The following is a 25,175-nucleotide window of genomic DNA, read 5'->3' on the forward strand; positions in this document are numbered from 1 at the left end:
AGAGGAAGAAGACCGGGAAGTTTGGGAGGGTTTGATGCGCTACTTGAAAAGCTAAATAAAAACTTTTGTTACATATATATATATTGTCTTGTTTTTGAAAGTAACAGTGTGCAATATTGGAAACGACATGAAGCCGCTAGTAGCCCGAACCGTTGAAAAGTGAGAATAGTGCAGAGAGTGGATAATCTGTCGGTGTCCGGCTAGATTTGTTTTAAATGTCCCGTTTGTTCTGCAAACACACTCCACACTCTTGTTTGCTAAAAACGCAGTGATCCGAGCAACCAGCAGTCTGCAGGTTTCCGCGTCACCTTTTGGGCTCGCCTCAGCTCGCTTGGAACCTCGACTGAGGTAGTACTAAAAAAAGGATCTGGTAGCAGGTCCCAGAGACTTTTTTTCGTAATGGAAAACCAAAAAAAGCGAGTAGAGCCGAGGCGAGTCGAGTAGATACCACGCAGTGGAAAACCGCCAAAAGTGATCCGGTGTTTTCTGGGGGGGTGGGGGGGTGAGAGGAGCTGTGTCAATGAGATGGCCTACTTTTGTGACGTCCTGTTGTGTTCTGATACCTGTGCCCTTAGCACTAGTAGACTTTATATTTCACGGTAACTGTTTTCGGTCTCATGAAACCATTTATCAACAAAACACTGATTTCATTCAGTACATTGTTGCTTAGTTGAAGTCCTCTTCTTTTTGATTTAAAATCAGAATAAAGAATAAATAAAATTTGGAATAAAGTTGTACCTTGCTTTGTACTTCTATAACAGTGTCGGTCTCACAATTGACATTATAGATGAAAGAAGAATCAAAATAAATGCAGAAGAAAATACAGACTTCTTCTGCATTGTGTTAATTCCATGATTACCTCCTTTTTTAAGCAACGTCTGTTGAAAGGGGCATCAACAAAGTGTTAGGACTTTTATTTTGTTAGTGTGTTACTAAGAAGAAGTGTATAATAATAATAATAATAATAATCAACCAATCAGGTTAAAGAACAGGAATGTACTGGACCTGAACAGAAAAGTGAATAGACAAGAGAGATAGTTTGAGCTTGTTTGGTTTGTGTCATATGTGTTAACATTGTGGTCAGGCTGTCATTGTGTGTCAGAGGAAAACAAACAATGTGGTGCAGGCATTGTTATGATGCAGATAAAAAATGCAAATTATGTTTGACCAGAACATGGAAATATCACACTGATGGATAAGAATGTGACCTTTGTTTTGACACACAAATTCTCTGTTTGGCATCAACATCAACATACGTCCTCCCCCCCCCAGTATGAGCGGAAACACAATTTATGAATTGACACGACTGTATTGTCTTTCTTCACATCCTTACTTGACAGAGCTGTCAGACTATCTAGAGACTGTGTTATGGTTATTGGTTTTTTGTTGGGGTTACTTTTCCCTTTCTTTGGCCTCCTTGTGTTTTCTCTGTGGTCTTGTGTTGCTGGTCCTGTCTTGTGTTCCCCCGTGTCTGTTCGTTCTACTTCCTGTTTTATTTTGATAGTGTAGTTTTCTGTCTTGTCTAGTCTTGTCTAGCTTTACGTTGTGCTTGTCTGATTGTCCTGCCCCGCCCTAATGTGATTCACCTGATGTCTCACCGGTTCCCCATTACCTCGTTACCTCTTGTATTTAACCCCAGTGTTCCCCTTGTCTCTTGTTGGATCATTCTAATCCGTCTGCCTGTGTGTACCTTGTCGTCCCAAATAATCCTGTTATCGTGTCCTGTCTTCCCTGCCTTTTTGTCCTGCCTGTCCTCGCTCCTGTTCCTCTGAACCTTGTGTTTCGACGTTTTTGGACCTTTTGGATGTTTGCCTTATTTCCTTAGGTTCTGAATTGTTTGTTCCCTTGTGGCTTACCCTAAGTTTTTGACAATAAAGCCCTTGTGTACCTGCTCCCGCCTGCCTCCACCTCTTTGCGTTTGGGTCCTCACCGCACCACCCCTGACAGAATGTCTACAAAAGTCTGAGCACTGGAACCAAGTGCTAACATTCAAATAGCAGTAGTGGATAGAAAGACACATTCATTTGTTGTAAAATGTGTCCTACATTCAGATGGAAACCCGGCTTTTTAGTGGGGCATACATTAACACATTAAGGGTCCTATCTTGAACCCGGCCCAGCGTGGCGCAAAGCACAACGCAAGAGTCTTTGCTTTTTAAAGACCAACGCAGCTGTTAATTTCCTGTCCTGTGTCCATGTTTTTAAACAACAAATGCACCTGCGCCCATGGGTGTGCTGGTCTTACAGGGTGGTGTGTTCAGGTGAATTCTTTGCATATTGCTATCTTGCGGCAGCAGAAAGTGATCGCGCCATTGACCAACAAAAACCTGATCTAAAGTCAATAGCGCAGCAATTTCAATGTTAATTTAACAGCGAATTAGTAAAATGGGTCTGGGCTCGTGCACAGCGCGCGCACACTATGCTTGTTACACACACAGGGACGCGCAGATTCACACACACATGCAAACGATTAAAAAATAACTATATTACAGTGCAAATCCGCCATCATAATAGCAATGCCCTTAGGTATAAACACGCCTGGCTTTAAAAGGGAATGGGAGATGACAATCTGATTGGTTAGTTGCATGTTACGCCCAAAACAGACCTATGAATTAATGAAGACACTAAGTACAATCCTTTTGAAAGGATCTCTTTTTGCAAAAGAGAGGCTGCCTTTCTGTGAGCCTTCCCTGAATAAAGGTTGAATTAAAAAAAATATATTATAAAATTTGTTTTTTTAAATGAAGTCTGGTGGGTTTAGCGCTAGCAACTTCAAAGCTGCTAATGGTTTAAACAGAAAGGTCTCAAAGAGATTTAAATAGGTATTTCTATGATGGGATGTTTTCCATAATGTCATCAGACACTTAGAATATTAATCCGAGCCTGTCAGCGGCAAAACGAGCACTTTTGTGAAGGTAATTACAAGATGGACAAATGCCCTTTACTTACATTGTAGCTTAATACTGGACCAATGTCAAAGATTGTTGTTCCCGTCAGTCACTTAGACACAAAACACTATAATATAGGCTCCAGGTTGAAGAAAACTGTAGTTACCCTTTAATTCAAATACTTTTCGATAACTTCACGGTATGGTATTGTCATTCCCTTCCACTACTCTTACCGTCTTCAACAGTATGTAACTTTTTACAATGTTCAGATAAAATAATACAAAAGACTGGCATTTAAATGGACACTCAATGTCTAGTTCTAAAGGAACAGAATGAGTATGGGTGTGTGGTTTAAAAAAAGGTATGCATAATATCACACCTCAAGCCTCCGATAAATAAAATACAAATCCACTGGAATATGCTTTAAATGAGTGTGCGGAATGACCCAGAATGTAAATGTAGATATACAGTACCTGGCACAGAGAGAAGGAAGACAACTAATCCTCTGGCTGTTGCTGTTAAACTCATGGCTGCTCCTCTTGTCTATCTGGCTTCAGAGACAGGAAAACATCAACGGGTCAATATTGTGCTCAGATTACATTGATCACATTGATGAGAGAGAGAGAGAGAGAGAGAGAGAGAGAGAGAGAGAGAGAGAGAGAGAGAGAGAGAGAGAGAGATGTGGTCTTGATGGTCAACTGTCCTCTGTGGTTAGTAAGCAGAAGAACAGTCCTCCTTCTTCCTTCTTCTTCATATTATTAACATGGTATCAGTAAATACCTAGTCAGATAACATCAAGGTAGCAACCAGTAGATATATAAACCAACGTTAAAAAAACAACAACAGGTGTAAAGAGTGGGACAAAACTACAACTAGAGTTTAATAATTTAATGTTGCCACTGTGAGAGCAGAGCTCAGATGGGATCATCTGAGCTCTGCTGACATCTTTTTCTGACATCTTTTTCCAGTGTTATCACTCTCTGACGCCCTTTGAATTGCTTTGTATGGAGTGCTAAAAATAAACTTGGACTTACCAGTTGTAGTCACACACATACACACACATACGCACACACACACACACACACACACACACACACACAAACAATGTCCTGTTTGACAACACCTGAAGTTCCTCAACGTCCTTTTATCTGCTGTACACATTGTAGAACCCTGAGAGGCAAATGTTTGATATTGGGATATATATATAGTCAATATACATGCATATATATAGTCAAGTCAAGTTTCTAGAAAGAGAGGGAACATTTAAAGATATATTTTATAATAGGTTTGTCAGGAACACAATTTTCAGTGTTGTCAATATACTTGTGCTTTAACATGCACATTTATTCAGTCCTTCATAAGTTTTAACAACTGCTATGACCTTTGTGTAATGTCTAGGTGAATTCAGGAAGTAACATAACCAATTTAAACCAAAACCTTTGCAAAAGAAAAAGGCATCTTAAAACACAGAAGAATAACAGTGACTGACATCTCAGGAAAATGATAGATGAACCAACTAACGTTTCAGAAATGGAACCAAATGAGGCATCAGCATCTCCATGGGCAAAATAATAAACAAAAGGTCCAGACTGAATAGAAAATAAAAACTCAACTGGTCTACAGAAGCACACAGAAATACAAGGATCGGTTCCCTAACTGACATTGGAAAGCAAAATAAGAAACACTGGTTCTGGAGCTCAGAGGGCTATTTCACAAAACCTAGATAGTGGATTAAGCTGGGATTTCCCTGGTATCCTGGATGACTTAAGCCTAGAATTGGTTTCACAAAAGCACAGATGAATTACCACAGGGCTTTTTCTGTTCACTTAGCAGTGGTTTTACCTCATTATTATCAGCCTGCATTAAAAGAAAACAGGTGCATATTTCTGTTCAATTAAATCTCATTTTTTTAACATTGTGACATTGATTTTAAAAATAATTTAAGTGACAGTCTTTTGGTGCAGTTCTATTGTGTTTGTGAAGACTGCTGTTCATAGTGTTGTTCGAAGTTTGATGAACATATTATGGCAGTTGTTGAGATAATTGGAAAATGCTGATACAGGGCGCCCGGATGGCTCAGTTGGAGCAGGAGCCAATATATAGAGGTTTACTCCTTGACGCAGTGGTCCGGGGTTTGACTCCGACCTGTGGCCCTTTGCTGCGTGTCTCTCCCCCCTCTCTCTCCCCTTTCATATCTTTCAATTTCCTGTCAAACAAAGGCATAAAAGTTGCCCAAAACTAATCTTAAAAAAATAAATAGGCTGTGACTGTTGCAAATGTGTTTTAAAGGAAGTCTGTAATGAAAATGCAATATATAAAGTGATGTACAAATGTGTTTCTAAGAACGTCAGACTGGCCACAGATCCAGAGAGTTTTTTGTTTTCTTTCCAGTAAACTGGGACTGCAAATTGGCTAGTGAAGTAGAAAGCCGTGCAGATTTTGAACATCTCACCCAGAGACTGAAGGCAGAGGACCCTCAGAAACCATATCTCACTCAAAACAGCGTGGATATTTTTTTTTCAAGTTTGTATGCATGTGGACCAGAGACACCTGAGGCACAAAATAACACAACAGAACTTTTTTTTTTTCACAACATAGGTACTTTAACAATGTTAACTACCTCAGAACTGAGGCATAGGTCTTTACACTCTGCTCCAACACTCCTTCCAAATGATCACAGCTTTCTCTTTGCCTTTATACCTATGATAGTTGACCAAGTTCTCTCGCTCATCAACCCAGTCACACAGCTAATGAGCCTGGTTCTCCTTTGGCAAGTACACAATCTCCAAAGAGGACAGGGAGGATACAGAGAAAGAGGATGGTGCAGCAGAGACTTCAACAGGTGGATCACTGGTTTGCATATCAGGTTGTGCAACCAAATGTTTGTTCTGCTCACGTAATGTTTCCTTCTTTGTCCTTTCACTAGACAGCCTTTCCTTTATCGTGGTAAAGTTGGTTTTATATTAGACGTTGGATAGTCAACACATTGAAAACATCTTTTAAGCAGCTGGACCTTTTGACCTACCCATGTCACAACACTACTGGTGAACTCAGCTAACCGCCCTATTCATGACACCGAGCTTCTTTAAAAAATGTCAAATTTTAAATTTTAAATATTTCTTCCGTTGGCAGAAAAGGCACTCGGACTGACTGCCTGCCCTAGTTGGCCCAAAAAAGTGCCTTGGAACACACCAAAGTGATGCTGGCAGCTGATTGGACCAACGCATCCCGTAGGTCTAGTTTCTCCGGAAATTCAAAGCCAGACTGTCATGGCAGCTTGTTCATTATACAATCTCATATTGTACTAAAATTGTTTTATGTTTCTGAAAACATTTTAACCGATATGTTACGTTTTAGGCCTATTGGCAGACATCCATTTAAAATGTAGCCTTTGCCATATAAAGACTGTGTTCTCCATGTCCTCTGAAGTTCCTCAGCTTCTCTCTAGTAATATTTGTGTGCTCGAGGTAGCTTTGCATAAAAAATGGTTATCATTCGCAAGGCTACTTTTACTTTTGTACTTTCAGTAAATTTCCAAGCTTGTACTTTGTTACTTTTACTTGAGTGAAGAAGTTTAATCAGTACTTCCTTTTTCACCAGAGTCTTTTTTAACACAAGTATCTGTACCTCTACTTAAGCACGGAAAGTGAGTACCTTTGCCATCCCTGCTAAGGAAGCTGTGAACGCGCATCTATCAGAATTATTTCAGCCTGGCTCGACCTTCTCAATACGCGCCAAACCAGGATGCACAGATTAGACTCGGTCAGGCTTTGCTTCATCGGTTATCCTGGATTCATGAATTCTGCTTTTGTGAAACGGCCCCCAGGTGTAGGTAATCCAGGCGTTTAGAGAGGGGCAAGGCAGCTCTGAAACAAAGTGAGAGAGACAGCTCTCAAAAGAAGAGGCCTGCGGAAAGCCAGTGGATGTAAAACAAGAACAATGAGCCGGTCCCAGTTTGTACAGTGGACCACCAAGACACACTATAAATGCCAACAGCACTGGCGTTACAATTATGTGGGGACCAACTGAACTCAACAAACCAGAGAAATCTGCCAGCTCGTTTTATTTGACCTCCTCCTACTTCCCATCCAAACAGATTTACTGCCGTCCAAAAAACTTGACGGGTCAATCATAATCATTTCTTGCCCATGGTTACGTTTTAAAACAACGATTGACAGAGAAGTGTCCTGCTTGAATGACATGACTGGCATCCAGTGCACACCATGAAACTCAGATCAAACTAGGTGGTTCTGATCAAATATGAATCAAGATGCTGTTGTTGCATTGCTTATTTCTTATTCTGTTTTAGAAGTACTTTGTGGACGTGTGTGACTCAGCCGCCGTTTTTTTTCCTGCTTCAAAACCAAGCACGGCCACAATTTATATGTTGATATAAGTCAACTTTATTATCCTTGTAGGTGGCAAATAGTTTAACAGCCAGCAGAGAATAAAAGACAGCAGTTCATACACAGAATACACATGTAGCAAGCAGATGTACTGATATTCATACAGGAAAAAATCACATCTAGCTATTAATGAGACCAATAGTAACAGGGACAAATGAGCTAACCCTGACCCAAAACACTGCAAACAACAAATACAGATTTAAGTTTGAAGAGTAACATTCTGTCTTCGGACTCTGAGAGAATAAGAAACCTTGACTGATTACTTGCTTTGCTGTTCTTGTTGTTTTGAGTCAAATGAAATATAGATACAGATGCAGAGAATAGATGCATAAATGATGTTACAAAAAATAACAAATAGATAATAAAATAAAAAAAAGGTGGGCATTATAATCGGAAATAAAGAAAGCAGCAATATAGATAATTTAGCAATGTTACAAAAGTAGAAAAAACATTAAGAAAATGTGAGATATTTGAGTGACAATATAACAGTAAAGACAATAAAAATGGACACAAAACATATTTGACAGGACTAGCAAAGAGTCATTGTAGCTAAAATCATTCATATCATCTAGTGGTAGCAGAAGGAAACTACAACTAGATTAGCAAATGGATTTTGTTCAAAGGTGTCCGTTTTTTTTTAGTAAGAAATTCTACTTTGCCATTTCATTTACAAATTCTAAAGATATTAAGAGACTTTTAGTTAACGGATAGATGCAGAAATACGTCTTGCTGGCCTTTATCTTAACCTTGTTAATGTCATATAAATATTTCTCACTGGCTGTGTCCACTCCTCAAACATACACAAAATGACTCAGACCAGGCAGTGCCATGCTGCCAATATGTGAAAAGACACGTTACCATGGCTCACTTGTCCCTGGATCAGCCTCAGGGATTTTACCTTATCGAGCCTAAAGATGGGGGTGCACTGGAGGTTTAAGAGCCAACAAATGCAGCAAGGCAACAGCACTATTTCCCAACACTGGCCGCAATTGTTTTTCATTTCTATTGTGCTTTCCATCCCAAATAAGTTCACTGCTTTCCGCCGCTGTTGTTAAGGTTCTTTAATAAAAATTGATCATCACGACAGGCTGCAGTTTCTAGGATTTCCCAGTCCATGCAGGTCACAGTCCATCGACTTAAACCTACACTGCTTTGTGTAGGCAGAGGTGGCAGCCTGTCTAGCTTGCCACTTTCAGAATGTCTTTTTCTGTCAAGGATGTTCTCATTATTGTACAATAACAGTGTTTTTGCACAAACCTTTAAATTTTATAAACTGCTGCTTGTTGCAACAAGGTTCTGGGACAATAAATTAGAACTGGCACATACACTAAAACACAGCATAAAGCTTCATGTTAACCAACAAAATGGAGAATAGGTGATTCCAAGTGTTCTTTACAGAAAAACTTGCCATGGGTCAAACTCCTCACCCATCGCTGAGACACAGGTTTCAATCCCAATAGGTGCTCCAAAAGGCCTGTTTGGTGTTTTCCAGAAAGTGGGAAGCCAGTGAGGGACCATGTTGGAGCACCTGCATGGAGGCAGGTGGGAGGAAGAGGAGGAGATCAAACAAGCTCTCTCCTGTCACTTTCACAATCTAACACAATAATTCATGAACACTTTACATATATACGGTAATTTACCGTTGACCCATGCCAAGTCAAATAGAAAGCTTAACACTGCCATATCCATGGCTTCAATTTTTAAATTAAAAGTTGTGTTTTATGAATGGTCAGCTGTATTCCTGGACATGCCTCTCCTGGGGAATTCGATGTGGTTTCATTAAGATAAAAAAAATACTATAGATGGAAATAGACTAGAGATTCCTCTTTTTGTCGACTGTGCTGTACAACGCATCTGGATCCTCCGCAGATTCCCGGACCGCTTCATAAATAACATCAGGGGGCTCTGAAGATGTGTCGTTGCTGTAAAAAGATACAAACAGCCCAACTGTGACCATGAAAAAGCCTAAAACAGTGTAGTGCAAAAGTGACAACAGCATTAGAATAAATGGTAACATTTTACTTGAAGGTATCTCCATAAGAGTGACATGACACTGTTGTGAACACATGACAATGTCATAACACATGATCCCTAAACCCTAACCCTGACCCTGACCCATAGTTTAAGATGCCTAACCCTAACCCTAGTCCTAACCCAACCCATAGTTTTACATGCCTAACCCTAACCCAACGCATAGTTTAGCGTGCCTAACCCTAACCCTAGTCCTAACCCCAACGCATAGTTTTACATGCCTAACCCTAACCCTAGTCCTAACCCAACCCATAGTTTTACATGCCTAACCCTAACCCAACCCATAGTTTTACATGCCTAACCCTAACCCTAGTCCTAACCCAACCCATAGTTTTACATGCCTAACCCTAACCCTGGCCCTAACCCAACGCATAGTTTAGCATGCCTAACCCTAACCAGCTAGATTAATGTAGACAATAATAATATACTTACTGCGACCCTGGGACGGAAGAGGCGGATGAAAATGGATGGATGAAAGATGACCAGACTTACCTACAGGTGCATCTGAACCTTAGAACCAGTCTCTTGAAATCTCTCCCGCTCATCCACCTTCTCTAGACAGAGGGATGGATCTCTCTCTCTCTCTCTCTCTCCCTTTTCCTATCTCCTCTAAACAGAGGGATTCTTTCTTCAATTTTTCGCCCCCCTTCCCCCTATTTCCTTTAAATTGAGGTTTGAGTCGAAAGGTCTCTTTCATCTCCTCATGGTAGCAGGGGTATGGGATGTTTCCTCTCTGAAGGGTTTCCCTTTAAGGGATGCTCTGAGGGTTAATGCTTTAGTGGATTGGAAATTGAGTGACATGCAACATGACCTTTAGTCTCCCTTCAACGGGTAGTCGTCGGACGCGTGGGGAGGCTAATGGGATCCTAACACACCTAACTCTGATCCTAACTGTAATCTTAACCCTAACTCTAACCCTAACCCTAACTCTAACCCTAACCCTAACTCTAACCCTAACTCTAATCCTAACCCTAACTCTAATCCTAACCCTAACCATAACTTTTCATGACAGCACCGAATGATACTAAAAGAAGCGTTATGTCATAAACATTTATGACTTCTTTAAAATGTTTATGACAAGTTCATGACAGTGTCATGTCACTCTTCTTTAGATACCTTCAAGTAAAGTGTAACCGAATAAATCAATAGTGTCCTTTAACTGTAATTTAAGCCTAATGTTCTTGAGTGAGAAGTTGCTCACCTCGGGGCTGGGCTGGCACTCTTAAACTTTACAGCAGCGTACACGACCTTCTCTACTTCTTTGTGTCTTCTGGGGCGAGCTGGTTTTTTGGGAAAGTGGATACTGGCATAGGGAAGTTCATTGTGCTGCTCTGCTAGTTGCATCTGTGGACATTGGACAAACAAGATTCATTTTTTATTTTACAGGGGTAGATTGCCCCCATAAGAAATCAAGGCTGATGGAACGTATACTGTAGATACAGTGGGTAATGGTTTACTCAAAGCCAAAGATTTGGATGACTACTTTCATCTCTCAAGAGGGAGGAATTTCAAATTTAAATTCCTTTAGTAACACAACATTAATGCAATTTTCTAAAAAGATAAATATTGACTTTGTACTCATGTTTGGGCTTATATGCAAAGGAAAAATTAAATACTTTGCTTTTCTCAATCTCAGGTGTTCACAGATGAAAACAGCCATTATTTTACATCATTATTTCTATTTGGAGATCACATATTCTTAATTTAACTGCTTCAAACATGATGAAGATCAAGGCATAGGAATTAAACTCTCCGGCAAAAGGAAGCAAAGTTTTTGATGCATCATGTCACAGGTTTGTTAACGATGTAAAAGAAGAAAAACAATAAATTTTGGTAACAACAACAACAATTTTGGAACAAAATGTTTTGCTTCTATTTATTTTTAGGTTGAGTAAGAAACCAGGGAGTACAATACATTGTAGCTACTGTAGCTACTGCACATATTGTATGTTTGTCCAGAGTGATCCTTACTCAGTGGCTCTTCCTAAGGTTATTTTTTTTCTGTTGTTATGGATAGATGATTAAAATTGACATGGCAAGCAGTCTCTGCTTAACCTTAGAGCCTGAATGTGTTTTCTTTTGCCTTGGAGTGTTATGAACTCTACTTCCTCACCTGATCCCTGTTGTCTGGTCTCTCTCCAGGCTCAGACGGTTGCTTGGAGGATCTCTTCTTTCTGGTCAAGAGAATTCATTTTAAAAAGTTAAACTAATGTGCTACACCCACTGCTGAAATGAAAATATGTTGAATAACTTTATGAAAAATGATGAAACAGATCTGCTCACATGATCCATAAGAACAGAGAGATGAATATGATGGTGAGAAAAATAGCAGGGACTGTGGCAGCAACTGTTAATTTCCAGGATCCTAGAAAACCATAATATATCATAATAAATGAATAGAGAGACAGCTAATAGGGAGCAGCATTACACGCAACAGGCACATGGACAAGCTACAACTTCTCTTAAATAGATTATTTATAAATAGGAGGAATATAATATAAAGGGTCATTGACCAAGGAAGTGCTGATCAAGAATTGAAAGGTAAGAAAGCCATCAAAGTCTTTTTACCATGACCTAAGTCTTTTTATAACTTTTCAAAAGAGGAAAAGTAGGAAAATAAGATGTTATAATTGATAAGGCTAAACCAAATTGTAACCATGAGAGAATTTGAAACTTTATGTAATGGTTTTGGAAGGCATTAAAACATATCCTCCAAGCTTCTGAGATCTGGCTTCAATTCCCACCAATGTGTCCCTGAGCAAGACACTTAACCCCCAGTTGCTTCAGAGGCGTGCAACCTCTGACATATATAGAAATTAAAGTCCCATTAAAGTCCCTTTGGATAAAAGCATCAGCTAAATGACATGTAATAATGTGTAACTTACCTGCTACAACAGTCAGATGTAAGGTGGAGCTCTGACGTCCTCTTCTGTTCTGGGCTTCACAGGAATAATCCCCACTGTGTTCAGGTCTAACATCAGTGATGGTGAAGATCTGTCCTGATGCTTTTGGTGAGTCTTCATTCTCCTTGTACCAGGTGTAGTTAGCTGCTGGGTTAGCATCACTGCTACAGGTCAGATTCACTGAACTGCCCTCCACTATCTCAGCAGAGGGACTCACTGACACAGAGGGGCGCTTTGGACCATCTGGAGGAGAAGATGTAGGCCATCAATTTTGGCATGCATGAGTTTGAAGGACTTTGTATCATATAAATAGAACCCACTGGTGTGACTTACACTGAACATCTACAAATACAGAAGAGTTCGACTGTCCAAACTGATTCTCAGACTTGCAGTAGTAGTTCCCACTGTCCTCAGCTCTGATGGAGGTGAAATTATAACTTCCTTCTGGTCCATGAAGCAGTGTTTGGTTCTCCTTGTACCAGGTGTAGTTAGCTGCTGGGTTAGCATCACTGCTACAGGTCAGAGTCACTGAACTGCCCTCCACTATCTCAGCAGAGCGACTCACTGACACAGAGGGACGCTTTGGACCATCTAGAAACAACCGTTTCAATAAAATATGAACATTAAAAGTTAGATAACTGATATTTTTTAGAAAATGTTGAAACATGAACTCTAATTTCACAGCTGTGATGTCCATCTCCACCTATTGGCTCTTAAATATGAAAGAAAGGTAATGAAAGGTAATGGTCTAGTGGCTTTGACCTCAGCCTCTTTAAGTGGTTGTTTTACTACAATCTCATTCTTATATTTCAGATAACGTTCATTTTAATGTGTAATGTGTGATATGATGTAAGTGTACCTAGAGTGAATGTTGGACACTTTTAGTGACACAGAGTAAACACACTGTGAATGAGTTATCATGTCCTTTATGATCCTATTTTCTGACCAGATTGCAGGCTCCAGCTGAAATGTTAACTCTTTACAGATTCATTTTGCAATGACGATTTTGGATATGCCAGCTTCAGGTCAGATTAAAAAACTCCCTCCACAATCTCACCAGAGGGAGGCTTTGAAAGAGTATTATAATAAATTGACTTTAAAATATCAAAATCAGAAAGTAATTCATTGCCCAGTATGTACTACTTACAAAGAATTTGTTTAACGTTAAAAACAGACAATGAATACAGAAAAAATAACACATATATATAACTATGAACATAATAACAAAACATGGGTTTGTGACTGGACTATGAACATTGCAACAGCCGTAGACCACAGGGTTTATCCTGCTGCCAACCAAGACGAGAACTACAGAAACAGCTGATGTAATCAACAAAGGAAGCCTTAAAGGGCAGTCATCAGCTGATTGTGGCTTTTTAATTAGGTGTTTTACTCACATTTCACATCAATAGAGATGGATTTAGATGTCCTCCTCCCCAGCTTGTTTTCAGCAACACAGTAATACTGTCCAGAGTCAGAGGACTGGATGGAGCTGAAGACAAGCTGTGTATTTTTATTACGAGGGATACCATTCTTGTACCAGGTATAAGTAGCTGCTGGGTTAGCATCACTGCTACAGGTCAGAGTCACTCTACTGTTCTCCCTGATGTCCCCAGTGGGAGTCAGAGACAGGGAGACAACCTTTGGACCATCTGGAAAAGATAATGACCTTTAATCATAAATTGTGGTGTAAAAGTGTGTGTGTGTGTGTGTGTGTGTCAATCAATTTTCTGTTATTTAATTAGCCAGTTGTCTCACATTTCACATCAATAGATTTGTATTGAGATGTCTTCGTCCCCAGCTCGTTCTCAGCTCTACAGTAATACTGTCCAGAGTCAGAGGACAGGATGGAGCTGAAGACGAGCTGTGGTCCTTCACTGGGAGGCTTGACCTTTACATTCTCCTTGTACCAGGTGTATTTAGCTGCTGGGTTAGCATGACTGCTACAGGTCAGAGTCACTGAACTGCCCTCCACTATCTCAGCAGAGGGACTCACTGACACAGAGGGACGCTTTGGACCATCTGTGGGACAAAATGTGTAAAGACACATTAAATAAATGTACACTATGTTGCTTTATGGAAAATCATTTGTATCATGAACAATGTAGAGCAGACAAGTGAGTACATACTGAAATTTGGTTGCTACTGTGGGTTATATTTTGATCACAAAAGGCAGATTACTGTTAACCATACAGAGAAGTAAAACCTCACACCGTCTGTTAACTAACAGAATGATGAGGCAAAGTTTGGGTCCTAATTGTTAACTCTTACTAGACAAACAGATTAACTGTTACATGACTGAATCCTTCAGATGAATCACTAACATCTCCAGTTATACAGGTAATAAAAACTCTCCTAATACTGTACAATTATACACACTAATTAAATGCCCTGGTGAAAGGGTGTGGTGAGATGTGTGAAAACATTAAAATTATGACAAATCATAGAGTAGTTTTGTTCTGAGAAGTCAAACTGATGCCAACAGCGACTAAAAACGGACCTTTTCCTCACCCAGTGCTGTTCACTAACCTACAGCTGTCAATGTGAACGAGACTGAGCCGAAAAAAACAGGAATGATCAGAAAAGTACGCCTACAAATTCAGACAGTCACTAGCTATATGTTGTTGTTTTTTTTTATTTACTCACATTTCACATCAATAGAGATGGATTTAGATGTCCTCCTCCCCAACTTGTTTTCAGCAACACAGTAATACTGTCCAGAGTCAGAGGACTTGATGGAGCTGAAGACAAGCTGTGTATTTTTATTACGAGGGTTACCATTCTTGTACCAGGTATAAGTAGCTGCTGGGTTAGCATCACTGCTACAGGTCAGAGTCACTCTACTGTTCTCCCTGATGTCCCCAGTGGGAGTCAGAGACAGGGAGACAACCTTTGGACCATCTGGAAAAGATAATGACCTTTAATCATAAATTGTGGTGTAAAAGTCTGTACTTGTGTGTGTGTGCGTGTGTGTGTGTGTGTGTGTGTGTGTGTGTGTGTGTGTACGTGTGTGTGTGTGCGTATGTCAATCAATTTGTTTTTATCAAATCAGCCGTTTACTCACATTTCACATCAATAGACCTGTATTGAGATGTCTTCGTCCCCAGCTCGTTCTCAGCTGTACAGTAATACTGTCCAGAGTCAGAGGACAGGATGGAGCTGAAGACGAGCTGTGGATCTTCACTGGGAGGTTTGACCTTTACATTCTCCTTGTACCAGGTGTAGATAGCTGCTGGGTTAGCATCACTGCTACAGGTCAGAGTCACTGACCTGCCCTCCACTATCTCAGCAGAGGGACTCACTGACACAGAGGGACGCTTTGGACCATCTGTGGGACAAAATGTACAGATTTCACATTTCATTAAGAACAATAAAAAGTCACTATACAGAAAATCATTTTTATCATGAATAATACAGTGGGTCATCTGATGAGGAGAAAATGTACACGTTGATATCATGTTCTTGTTAATATAAAAGTTGAATGAGTGACTGAATATAAGCTAAACTATTACACATAAAGTCTGGAGTTTCTCACATTAAAGTCTATAGTTTTCTAAGTTTGCTCTTTTATTAGTGACACTGGAGTAACTCACACACTGGAGGAGATCTGTGATCTTCATATCCTGTAACAGCACAGGAATAGCTGTTGTAATAGCTGTTGTTATCTTCAACATAGACTCTGAGAGATCTTTCTCCATACATTTTCTGTCCATTATTGAACCAGACATATGAAGGATTATTAACATTACAGCTGCTGTGACACCTCAGCTCTGCCTGGCTCGATGATCTTGTCACCTGCACCTGGAAGTCTGGAACTATAGAAAAGAAATGTCATTTCAAACTAAATCATTTCAGCACATGCATCCAAACAGTGAGACTAAAGATTCACAAGAAAAACAATATATTCCACTGAAAACATTACCTGTAACAGACAAAGTGACTCCAGGACTTCCAGTGAAATTACCATGGTTTGTTATGAACCTGAACTTGTACTCCACAGAATCACTCTCTCTCAGGTCTGAGATTCTCAGAGTGCAGCCGTCGTTATGAAAGAAATACTTTACACGACCTGTGTAGTCTGGATCTTTTGTCAGATCCACCGGTGCATTATTACTCCCTTTAGTAAACCATAATCTTGTTTCCACCTCAGTAGTCTGATGATTCATTGTGGATGGGTATGTGTAGGTGCACCGCATTTCCACAGTTGATCCCTTGAAGGCACAGATCTGAGTGGAGGGGTAAGTCACCCCCCATCTACCCTGACCCTGTATCACTGCAACACAGAGCACATCAGGAAGCCCAATCAGACTCAGGAGGTTCTTCTATATGAAAACTTCCTAGATGACAAATATTCCGAACAAAATTACTTGGCACTAAAATGGAAATGTTTCTCTCGTATGGTATCTTATGTTATTAATACCAGGAGTTTAAAAGTGCATAAAAAAGTATAACTTACTGTATGTCATTTCTGTTTTAAGACACAGTGAACACAAACATGGAGAATCTCAAAGGGGGTAAAGTGTTGCTTAGTAATGAAAGGTAACGCAGCTTTAAGGAACTCTAGGGTTGGGAAAAATAATCAATTCTTAGATCCTTCTCGATTCTCTCTGGAACAATTCAATGCTCTATTTTGATAAGTTATAAATCGATTATTTAATTTTTTTTAATTTTTTTGTATAAATGTGTTGATTTTTATTTAAAAGTTACTGTTTTCCAATCATGTATAAATCAGAAAACAGTGACTGAAAGAGGACGGGATAATGGACAACAACTTGAGAATTTAGGCAAGAGTGCAGAACAAAACACACAAAAATGTCCAAAAGGACAAAAATAAATAGGTTTTGTATACATACACATGATCTAATAAGACATACGTAAAATAATTAGGCAAAAAAAGGCTGTTAATCTACTTTATCACATTACATCTGGCCACCTCATGTTTCATGTTCTAAGAAGCCGATCACTGAGCCTCTGACATGGAAGACCACTGGGAGAGAAGACGACTTTAAAAGCATGTTGAAGGCTTAAGACTGGAATGACTACACAATAAAAACCTCAGAAGATAAATATTTCATTAAAACTTGTGTGTTACAATAACTGTATGTCAAAATCTAACAAATCAGATCTATATGTATATTCTTTTTAAATCAAGCATGGAAATGGACATGAAACATCGTTGCATCAAGATGCATTGTTATGCATCATCTTTATTAATATGAGTTTAATCTTTGGTCAGAGTGGCTGTGAGATGAACGTTGGTCACAGACTCATGAGCACACATCGGCACTCGGCTGCTTCTCTACATTATATTTAGAAATCACTGAAGGCTGATTACTGTTAACCATACAGAGAAGCGAAACATCAGACCAATGCGTTGCTAAACGTTACTAAATGACCGGGGAAGTTTGGTTCCTATTTTTGAGCTCTTATTATCAAGTTCTCTCAAAAATGGACATCAACATTTTTACATTAACTCTTAAATGACCAAATCGTTCAGATGAAGCACTAACAGCTCCAGTTCTACTGTTCATGCTGAAGTGACTGAAAAGAGAAAGAAAAAAAAAACATTTTTTGGAAATTGATCGTAATGCCTTAATTAAAAAATTAGGAAAAAGCCAAACTTTAAGGACACTAATATTCTTTGTGAAAGAATAATGTATTGTAAATAAATACATTTTCTTCCTTAAAATACATGGGGGCATAAACATACACACCACTATGTAAAATTCCCATAGAGGCAGGCACATTTTTATTTTTAAAGACCAGTTATTTCATGGATCAGGATACTATGCATCCCGATAACGTTCCCTTGGCCTTTGGAATTAAAAAAGCCCCCCCCCCCATCATCACATACCCTTCACCATACATAGAGATTGACATGGTGTTGTTTCAGTTAGCCTAATAATTGGTCTGATTTGCATAGAGAGATGATCTTATGGAAAGTTCCCCATGCCAATCTTTATGTTCATAAACGCATGAGCAGCACTGTAAGCAATCTGATGACAATAGTTACCACCACAATAAAACCACTGAGTGCTAAATGCAATGATGCACGCTAACATCTCAAACAGAACATTACCTACAACGAGATACAGAAATGAATTTGTTTTAATGATTTGCATCACACCACACATTAAATCTAGAAAAGGTGATGGTTTAGGAATGAATCTGTTTCTATTTATTTCTTTGTTAAACTCTAAAGAAGCATACTACATGTTCTAAATGTAGATATACAGTACCTGACACAGAGAGAAGGAAGAAAAAGAATCCCCCCGCTGCAGCAGTTAAACTCATGGCTCCTCTTCTTATCTGCAGGACTTTAGAGAAAATAACAATCAGGTAAATAATGTCTGCAAGAACTTGCAATCCCATCAATAAAAAATCTGCTTACAACAGAGTGAGATGTCGTCTTGAAAGAGAACGCTCCTCTGGGGTCAGTACGGTAAGCAGAAGACAGAAGTCAGTCTGCTAAGAGGAAGGAAGTCAAGTTAAGTTTAACATTATCAATATGCATGAAGTGCATATAATTACATTACAGATACAGTGATAGGACTCACACCCGGATGGAGATTGGTGATCCTCTCGCCCTTTCTAAGCACCACAGGATTTCTCAAGGATAAAACTGGACTGGTTATTAACTTTGTCTCTGTCTACAGTGCTGCTGAGCTATACATTCAGAACCACAGAAGAAAATCCAATGTCACACTATAGCAGAATGACATGAACTGTCAGAAGCATCTGCATCTCCAAAGCTGTTTGTTATCCACATTTCCAACACAAATCTGTTTCAAACTTACACAAAGCCCACAGTGTCCAAATCCTTCTCAGCTTGAGGACTTTAGTGAAGACTGCCCGTATGCAGGTTGTGTTCAAGCACTTGAAACAGAAAGAGGATGCTCCACTGTCAGCCCAGTATCACTTCTTCAAATTCAAAACGCAGAGCTTGGAATGGAACAGTGGTCAACCTGGAAGGACTCTGATTGTAACAGGTACAGATGAACACAGAGTATACTGTATCAGCAACCAACATGGGACATTCACAGAAGCAGATCGGATCAACAACAAAACAAATGTGATTGCAAGAAGAGGCAGTTAGTTGTTGATGTGGAATAATTTCATATGGAATTGTCACAATGTATTTGACAATCTGGAACTGAAACTGTTTGGGGTTTATCATCCTCTCAAATCCAGTTCTCCAGGTGCAGGTGACCAGAAAAAGTCTACCAGACTCATGGTAAACCTGGGCGGAGCTAAAGTGGTTGTCTTTCCTTTGTCTGGCTTTAGAATGGAGAGGAAATGAGGAAGGACACCTTGTCTTAACCAGTCCAGTTTTATCTCTGAGAAGTCCTGTAGTGCTTTTAAAGGAAGTGAGGATCACCAATCTCTGTCTCTCTATCAGTGTGTGAGTCATATCACTTTATCATTATGCAAAATGATTCACATATATCTGAGGTAACGCTGTAACATATGCTTTAAGATGTGGGCATCCAAAAATACACAGTTTCACCAGAATAACACACACTTCTGTCCAATCAGACAGTCAACAACTTCATGCATATTGATAATGTTAAACTAAACTTGATTTCCTTCCTCTTAGCAGCCTGACTTCTGTCTTCTGCTTACCGTACTGACCCCAGAGGAGCGTTCTACTTCAACACAACATCTCTCCCTGTTGTAAGCAGAATTTTTGATTGATGTGATTGCAAGTTCTTGCAGACTTGACAGGTTGTACAGCTCAGACCTCCCATTGAAGAATAGCTGCTGGTCCTTGCTATCTTAAAAGGAAATCATAACTTCTTCCGCCTCTTTAGTACTGAACTCACGGCCTCCCTCCCTCTGGTGTAGTCGACACACTTTTCAGCACCTGGAAAAATGCCAATAGCCTGAAGTGGTACAGATTACGCACAGAAAGAGCAGAATCAGCAGGTGTATAGAGTGTAGAATCAGCAAAAAGGAGTCCCAGAGAAAGAGGTGTCTATACGCCACTCAGAAGAGGACACACCAACCTGATAAATCAGCCGTCGGATAGTCTGGCGAGGTCGATGACTTGAGTCTGTTTGGTGTCTTCCGTGCCAGCGTTTGTCCAGAGTAGTCCCGAGGAGCCGTCGGCCTTCATTTTGGCCGACCTGACATGCTCAGTCGTAAGGGGGGCACTGCCATCAGTCGGACTCAAAGTCATTGAGGACTCGTGAGATTTTCATTACCAACGACTGCGTCTCTGTTATTTTTGTTCATATGACAATAAATAACTTGATTCTTAAATAAGGTAAAAAATAAACAGAAGCATTTGAAACACAAATGTTGACTGTACTTTAATTGTTGTTTTCTTCTTAGAGTATATATACAGTATGCACTGTGGCGTGCCTCCTTCGTCCCTCATGCCCTCAGACTATACAACTCACTCGGGGGAGGAGGAAATAGGGCAGAGAGGACCACACATATATCTATACATACATACATACATACATACATACACACACATACACACCTGGACTTACATTAATACCTGGTCACTTTAACACTTGACTCAACACTGACACTTTTGACTGATAATTTATGGTTAATGTCTTTTTATGTCTTTTTATAGCCAAAGGTTCTTATTGTTGTTATTATTATTATTATTATTATTATTATTATTGTTATCTTTACACTGTCTTCTACACTGTATTCTTTCTAAAAAGGATGATGGAAATTTCAATTTTCTTGCGGGAGTTACCTCAAAAGGATGAATAAAGAGAAGTCAAATAAATAGAAGTCTATGCTGATCCATGTATGTGTCAGTTAAAGGCTCGGTTTACCCAAATTACAAAAGGAAAACCCCAAGTGGTATTTGAATATGCAGGTGGACAAGTAAAACAAATGTATGTGGTTAGGCACTAGGGAGAAGTGAGAAAATATCTGTTTTTGTAATTTGGGTCAACCAACCCTTAAAACAACAATGAGCAAATAAACTTTTACATAACCCACATATATTTTTCTATAACATTATGCTGCACTTGACCATGTCTGTCCTGAGGAATGCACAATATTTCTAACCATGGCTACCTGCTTAAACAAAGGGCATAGAAAAATAATAAATAACCACAGATCAATGTTGAGTTCATTTTTTGACCGTGCTGTACAGTGCAAATATGTCCTCCCCATCTTCTTGAGGTCTTGTTCTATGAAGGGAGTGAAACATTTATACTGACAGGTATATGTGAATTTTCTTTAGATTAAATTGTGTTTAACATTTTGATGTGAGAGGAGCTACTCACCCAGGGGCACTACTGGCATTCTCAGTTTTGACAGTGGTGTAATTGACAGTGGTGTAATCCACCTCGTCCTGGTCCTGTGTTCGCCTGCGGGGCTGATGTGGTCTGATGTTGGTGTAGAGAGCGTCTCCCTGGCCCTGAGGGAAGCAGATGCTGGAGTAGTTAAGGTCATCTTCCTGTTCTGCTGGTTGTCTCTGTGTTGCAGCTGGACCCACGTTTATCTGATGGGACACACACAACTTGAATATGAATGTTCTTTCATTACTTCCACATTGAATTGCATTTTATAAGTTTAGGAATGCAGCCATCAAATACAGCATATTCTGGTGTGTTGCTCTGTTCCAACTGACTGAATGTGTTAGTTTCCCTGAAAGTGCATATCTATTGGACCCAAACGCAGAGTTTAAGGATTGAATTTAGAACAAAAACGAAGAAGATAGCAGAGCAAAACTAACAATCAGGTAGTCCAAAAAGCACGCAGGCCAGGAAGCAAGGAAGCAAGGAAGCCAGGAACGAGCAGGTACACACAGTGCAGCACTCGACAAACTCAAAAAACGAATTGTATCTGACACCAGTGAACACACACAGAACCAAATGAACCCACAAGACACAAAGGAAACACAGAGACTAAATACAAAATTAAATGTGAGGACAATAGGGCTGGGGAGAAAGGTGAAAAAAGGCGGGAAAACACGAGACAGGAAGTAAAACCAGACAAGACTAGGGAAAAAAGACTGACTTCAAAATAAAGCAGGAATCAGAACACACAAAACCATGACAACTATAAGAGTATGTTTATGGAAAAGATGTTTTGCTTGGTTAAAAAAAGAGAAGAAATTGCCAATTTTCCCATTTCAGTTTCTTTATTTACTTAGCTGTTAAAAATGGGAAAATAGACAAACATAACATATTCTGTTTCTGTACAGAATTTGCTATTACTACATCTAACATTTTCTTAACTGAGCAACTAAGTGTATAGGTGTTACTCATCACCTTAAAATTAAAAGCAAAAGAGGGTTAGGGTCACGATGTTTTTCTCACCTGTGCTCTGTTGTCAGGTCTCTCTCCAGCATTAGACTGTTGTGTAACGGACTTGTTTTTTCGTCTAGATAGGGGAATGAGCAATTGATTTGAATTAACTAATACATTTAGGGTGCAGATGCGTTAGTGAACATGATCTTAGTGACTCAGGATGTCTCACCTGAACCACAGGAAGGCGGCGAGGAGTAGGATAGCCAGGAGAACAGCAGTGATCGTTCCTGTAGATGCTGATTTCCATGCACCTGGATAATCAGAAGGAAATACTGACACAATGTATCAGGGATATACAGAACCTTGGAGTAATTACATCTTGAAGCATTTACACACTCATCAAACCATTCAGTGACCCCTTATGCCCTGTATGAAAAGGGGCATATACTGTATATAAACAGGGGTAAAGACTCGAGTTGAAGTAGAAGTCCTTCATTGAAAATGTTGCTTAAATAAAAGTATTTACGTTTCATCAGGAAAACATACTTAAATTGTTAAAAGTAAAATTACTCAATGCGGAAAAATCTTCATTCACATTTTAGAAACTGGAGACATTCCAAACAGTTGTGTGTTTAACCGGCTAATCATTTCAGCTGGACTTATAGGCCGATATATTATTGGGTATTTTAGTTGAAGATAAAATATCTTATTTTATAAGCTATGTGTGTTGATAGCAAACATCTTTATTTATAAAGTAACCAGTAACTAAAGCTGTCAGATTAATGTAGTGGAGTAAAATGTTTATGTAAATGTAGAAATAGAAAGGGGCATGAAAGAAAAGACAAGTACCTCAAGTTTGTACTTAAGAACAGTACTTGAGTAAATGTGTTTAGTTACATTCCACCACTGACTGAGGTTTTGTCACCCACCTGTTAAGTGTGTACTTTGTGTGTTACACACCACCTGTAACTATAGTGGGATCCAAATAAAATCAGATGTAAAGAGATGTATGTACCTCAACGCAAATAACTTACCTGTTACAACAATCAGATGTAAGGTGGAGCTCTGACGTCCTCTTCTGTTCTGGGCTTCACAGGAATAATCCCCACTGTGTTCAGGTCTAACATCAGTGATGGTGAAGATCTGTCCTGATGCTTTTGGTGAGTCTTCATTCTCCTTGTACCAGGTGTAGTTAGCTGCTGGGTTAGCATCACTGCTACAGGTCAGATTCACTGAACTGCCCTCCACTATCTCAGCAGAGGGACTCACTGACACAGAGGGACGCTTTGGACCATCTGGAGGAGAATATGTAAAAGCTCATTAACATTTGTGTGCAGACCTGATTCTAAGGAAAGGCTTTCTCAGTGTGGCAGATACAATGTTAACTACAACGGTGCTGAGGTGCAAAACAGAAAACCTTTTTCGTAAAAACAAATCCTCCAACCATACAACGATATGGTTCACGTTTCCATCCTCATTTCTTGACCAGAGATTGCCAGTTGCGGATCATTACCAGGAAATGGTTCCAATTTGGTTAAGTTTAGACACAAACACTAACTAGTTATGCTTAGGATCCACAATTACTTAGATCAGAATAGAAAATGATTGTGGTTTGGGTTAAAATCAGACATTACTTCACTTCTGGGTAAGCACATGGCTGAATGTGACATTGTAAAAATAAAAAAATAAAACAACTCACGTCTACTTTAATTCTCAAGGTTGGACAGGCCTGTGTGTACAACTGATTTAGTGAGACACAAATAAGACAGAAATGCTAACTGCAACTGCTTGTTACTACAGCTTTCACACCTGTTGGGATGGGATTTGGAACTTGGGGTACTCAGAGCTTGTCCAAGTTCCGAGCTGAGAAATCCGATGTCAGGGGGCGTGTTTCTGACTTTGACCTCGAAAAATCAGACTTCAAAGTACAAATGGGAGCGTTTTTCAGGGGGAGGACAGTCTCTGCTATTAACATTTTGATCTTTGTTTCCCTGTTACAGATGTTACACTAGCTAAAGGAATTGTATTTGATGCACCGGTGATCACAACCACTGCTCTGTGTCAAGGAGATACAGTGGTGTGAAAAAGTGTTTGCCCCCTTCCTCATTTCCTGTTCCTTTGCATGTTTGTCACACTTAGGTGTTGGGAACATCAAACCAATTTAAACAAAAGTCAAGGACAACACAAGTAAACACAAAATGCAATTTGTAAATGAAGGTGTTTATTATTAAAGGTGAAGAAAAATCGTAACCATCATGGCCCTGTGTGAAAAAGTGCTTGCCCCCCTTGTTAAAACATACTATAACTGTGGTTGTCCACACCTGAGTTCAATTTCTCTAGCCACACCCAGGCCTGATTATTGCCACACCTGTTCACAATCAAGGCATCACTTAAATAGGAGCTGCTTGACACAGTAAGGTCCAACAGGAGATCCTTAAAAGCTACACATCATGCCGAGACCCAAAGAAATTCAGGAACAATTGAGAAAGAAAGTAATTGAGATCTATCAGTCTGGAAAGGGTTATAAAGCAGTTTCCAAAGCTTTGGGAATCCAGCGAACCACAGTGAGAGCCATTATCCACAAATGGCGAAGACATGGAACAGTGGTGAACCTTCCCAGGAGTGGCCAGCTGCCCAAAATTATCCCAAGAGCGCAGCGACGACTCATCCAAGAGGTCACAAAAGACCCCACAACAACGTCCAAAGAACTGCAGGCCTCACT

At 39.7% G+C, this 25,175-nt stretch overlaps 1 protein-coding gene across 1 annotated transcript in view; it reads right to left on the reverse strand.

The window, feature by feature from the left end:
* LOC117951942 (hemicentin-1-like) overlaps positions 1–25,175 on the reverse strand; it is a 119,445-nt gene that overhangs the window by 41,750 nt on the left and 52,520 nt on the right. Inside the window, exons 9-21 of the mRNA XM_034883948.1 lie at positions 15,821–16,042; positions 15,292–15,555; positions 14,874–15,128; positions 13,986–14,249; positions 13,625–13,879; positions 12,561–12,818; positions 12,210–12,470; positions 11,608–11,689; positions 11,438–11,498; positions 10,526–10,668; positions 9,108–9,215; positions 8,721–8,726; positions 8,152–8,201 (exon numbers count right to left, since the gene is read on the reverse strand). Coding sequence (XP_034739839.1) covers positions 8,152–8,201; positions 8,721–8,726; positions 9,108–9,215; positions 10,526–10,668; positions 11,438–11,498; positions 11,608–11,689; positions 12,210–12,470; positions 12,561–12,818; positions 13,625–13,879; positions 13,986–14,249; positions 14,874–15,128; positions 15,292–15,555; positions 15,821–16,042 — 2,229 coding nt within the window. The remainder of the gene's footprint in view (positions 1–8,151; positions 8,202–8,720; positions 8,727–9,107; positions 9,216–10,525; positions 10,669–11,437; positions 11,499–11,607; positions 11,690–12,209; positions 12,471–12,560; positions 12,819–13,624; positions 13,880–13,985; positions 14,250–14,873; positions 15,129–15,291; positions 15,556–15,820; positions 16,043–25,175) is intronic.

This window comes from Etheostoma cragini, chromosome 2 (assembly GCF_013103735.1).
Source record: "Etheostoma cragini isolate CJK2018 chromosome 2, CSU_Ecrag_1.0, whole genome shotgun sequence".
Taxonomy (NCBI): Eukaryota; Metazoa; Chordata; class Actinopteri; order Perciformes; family Percidae; genus Etheostoma; species Etheostoma cragini.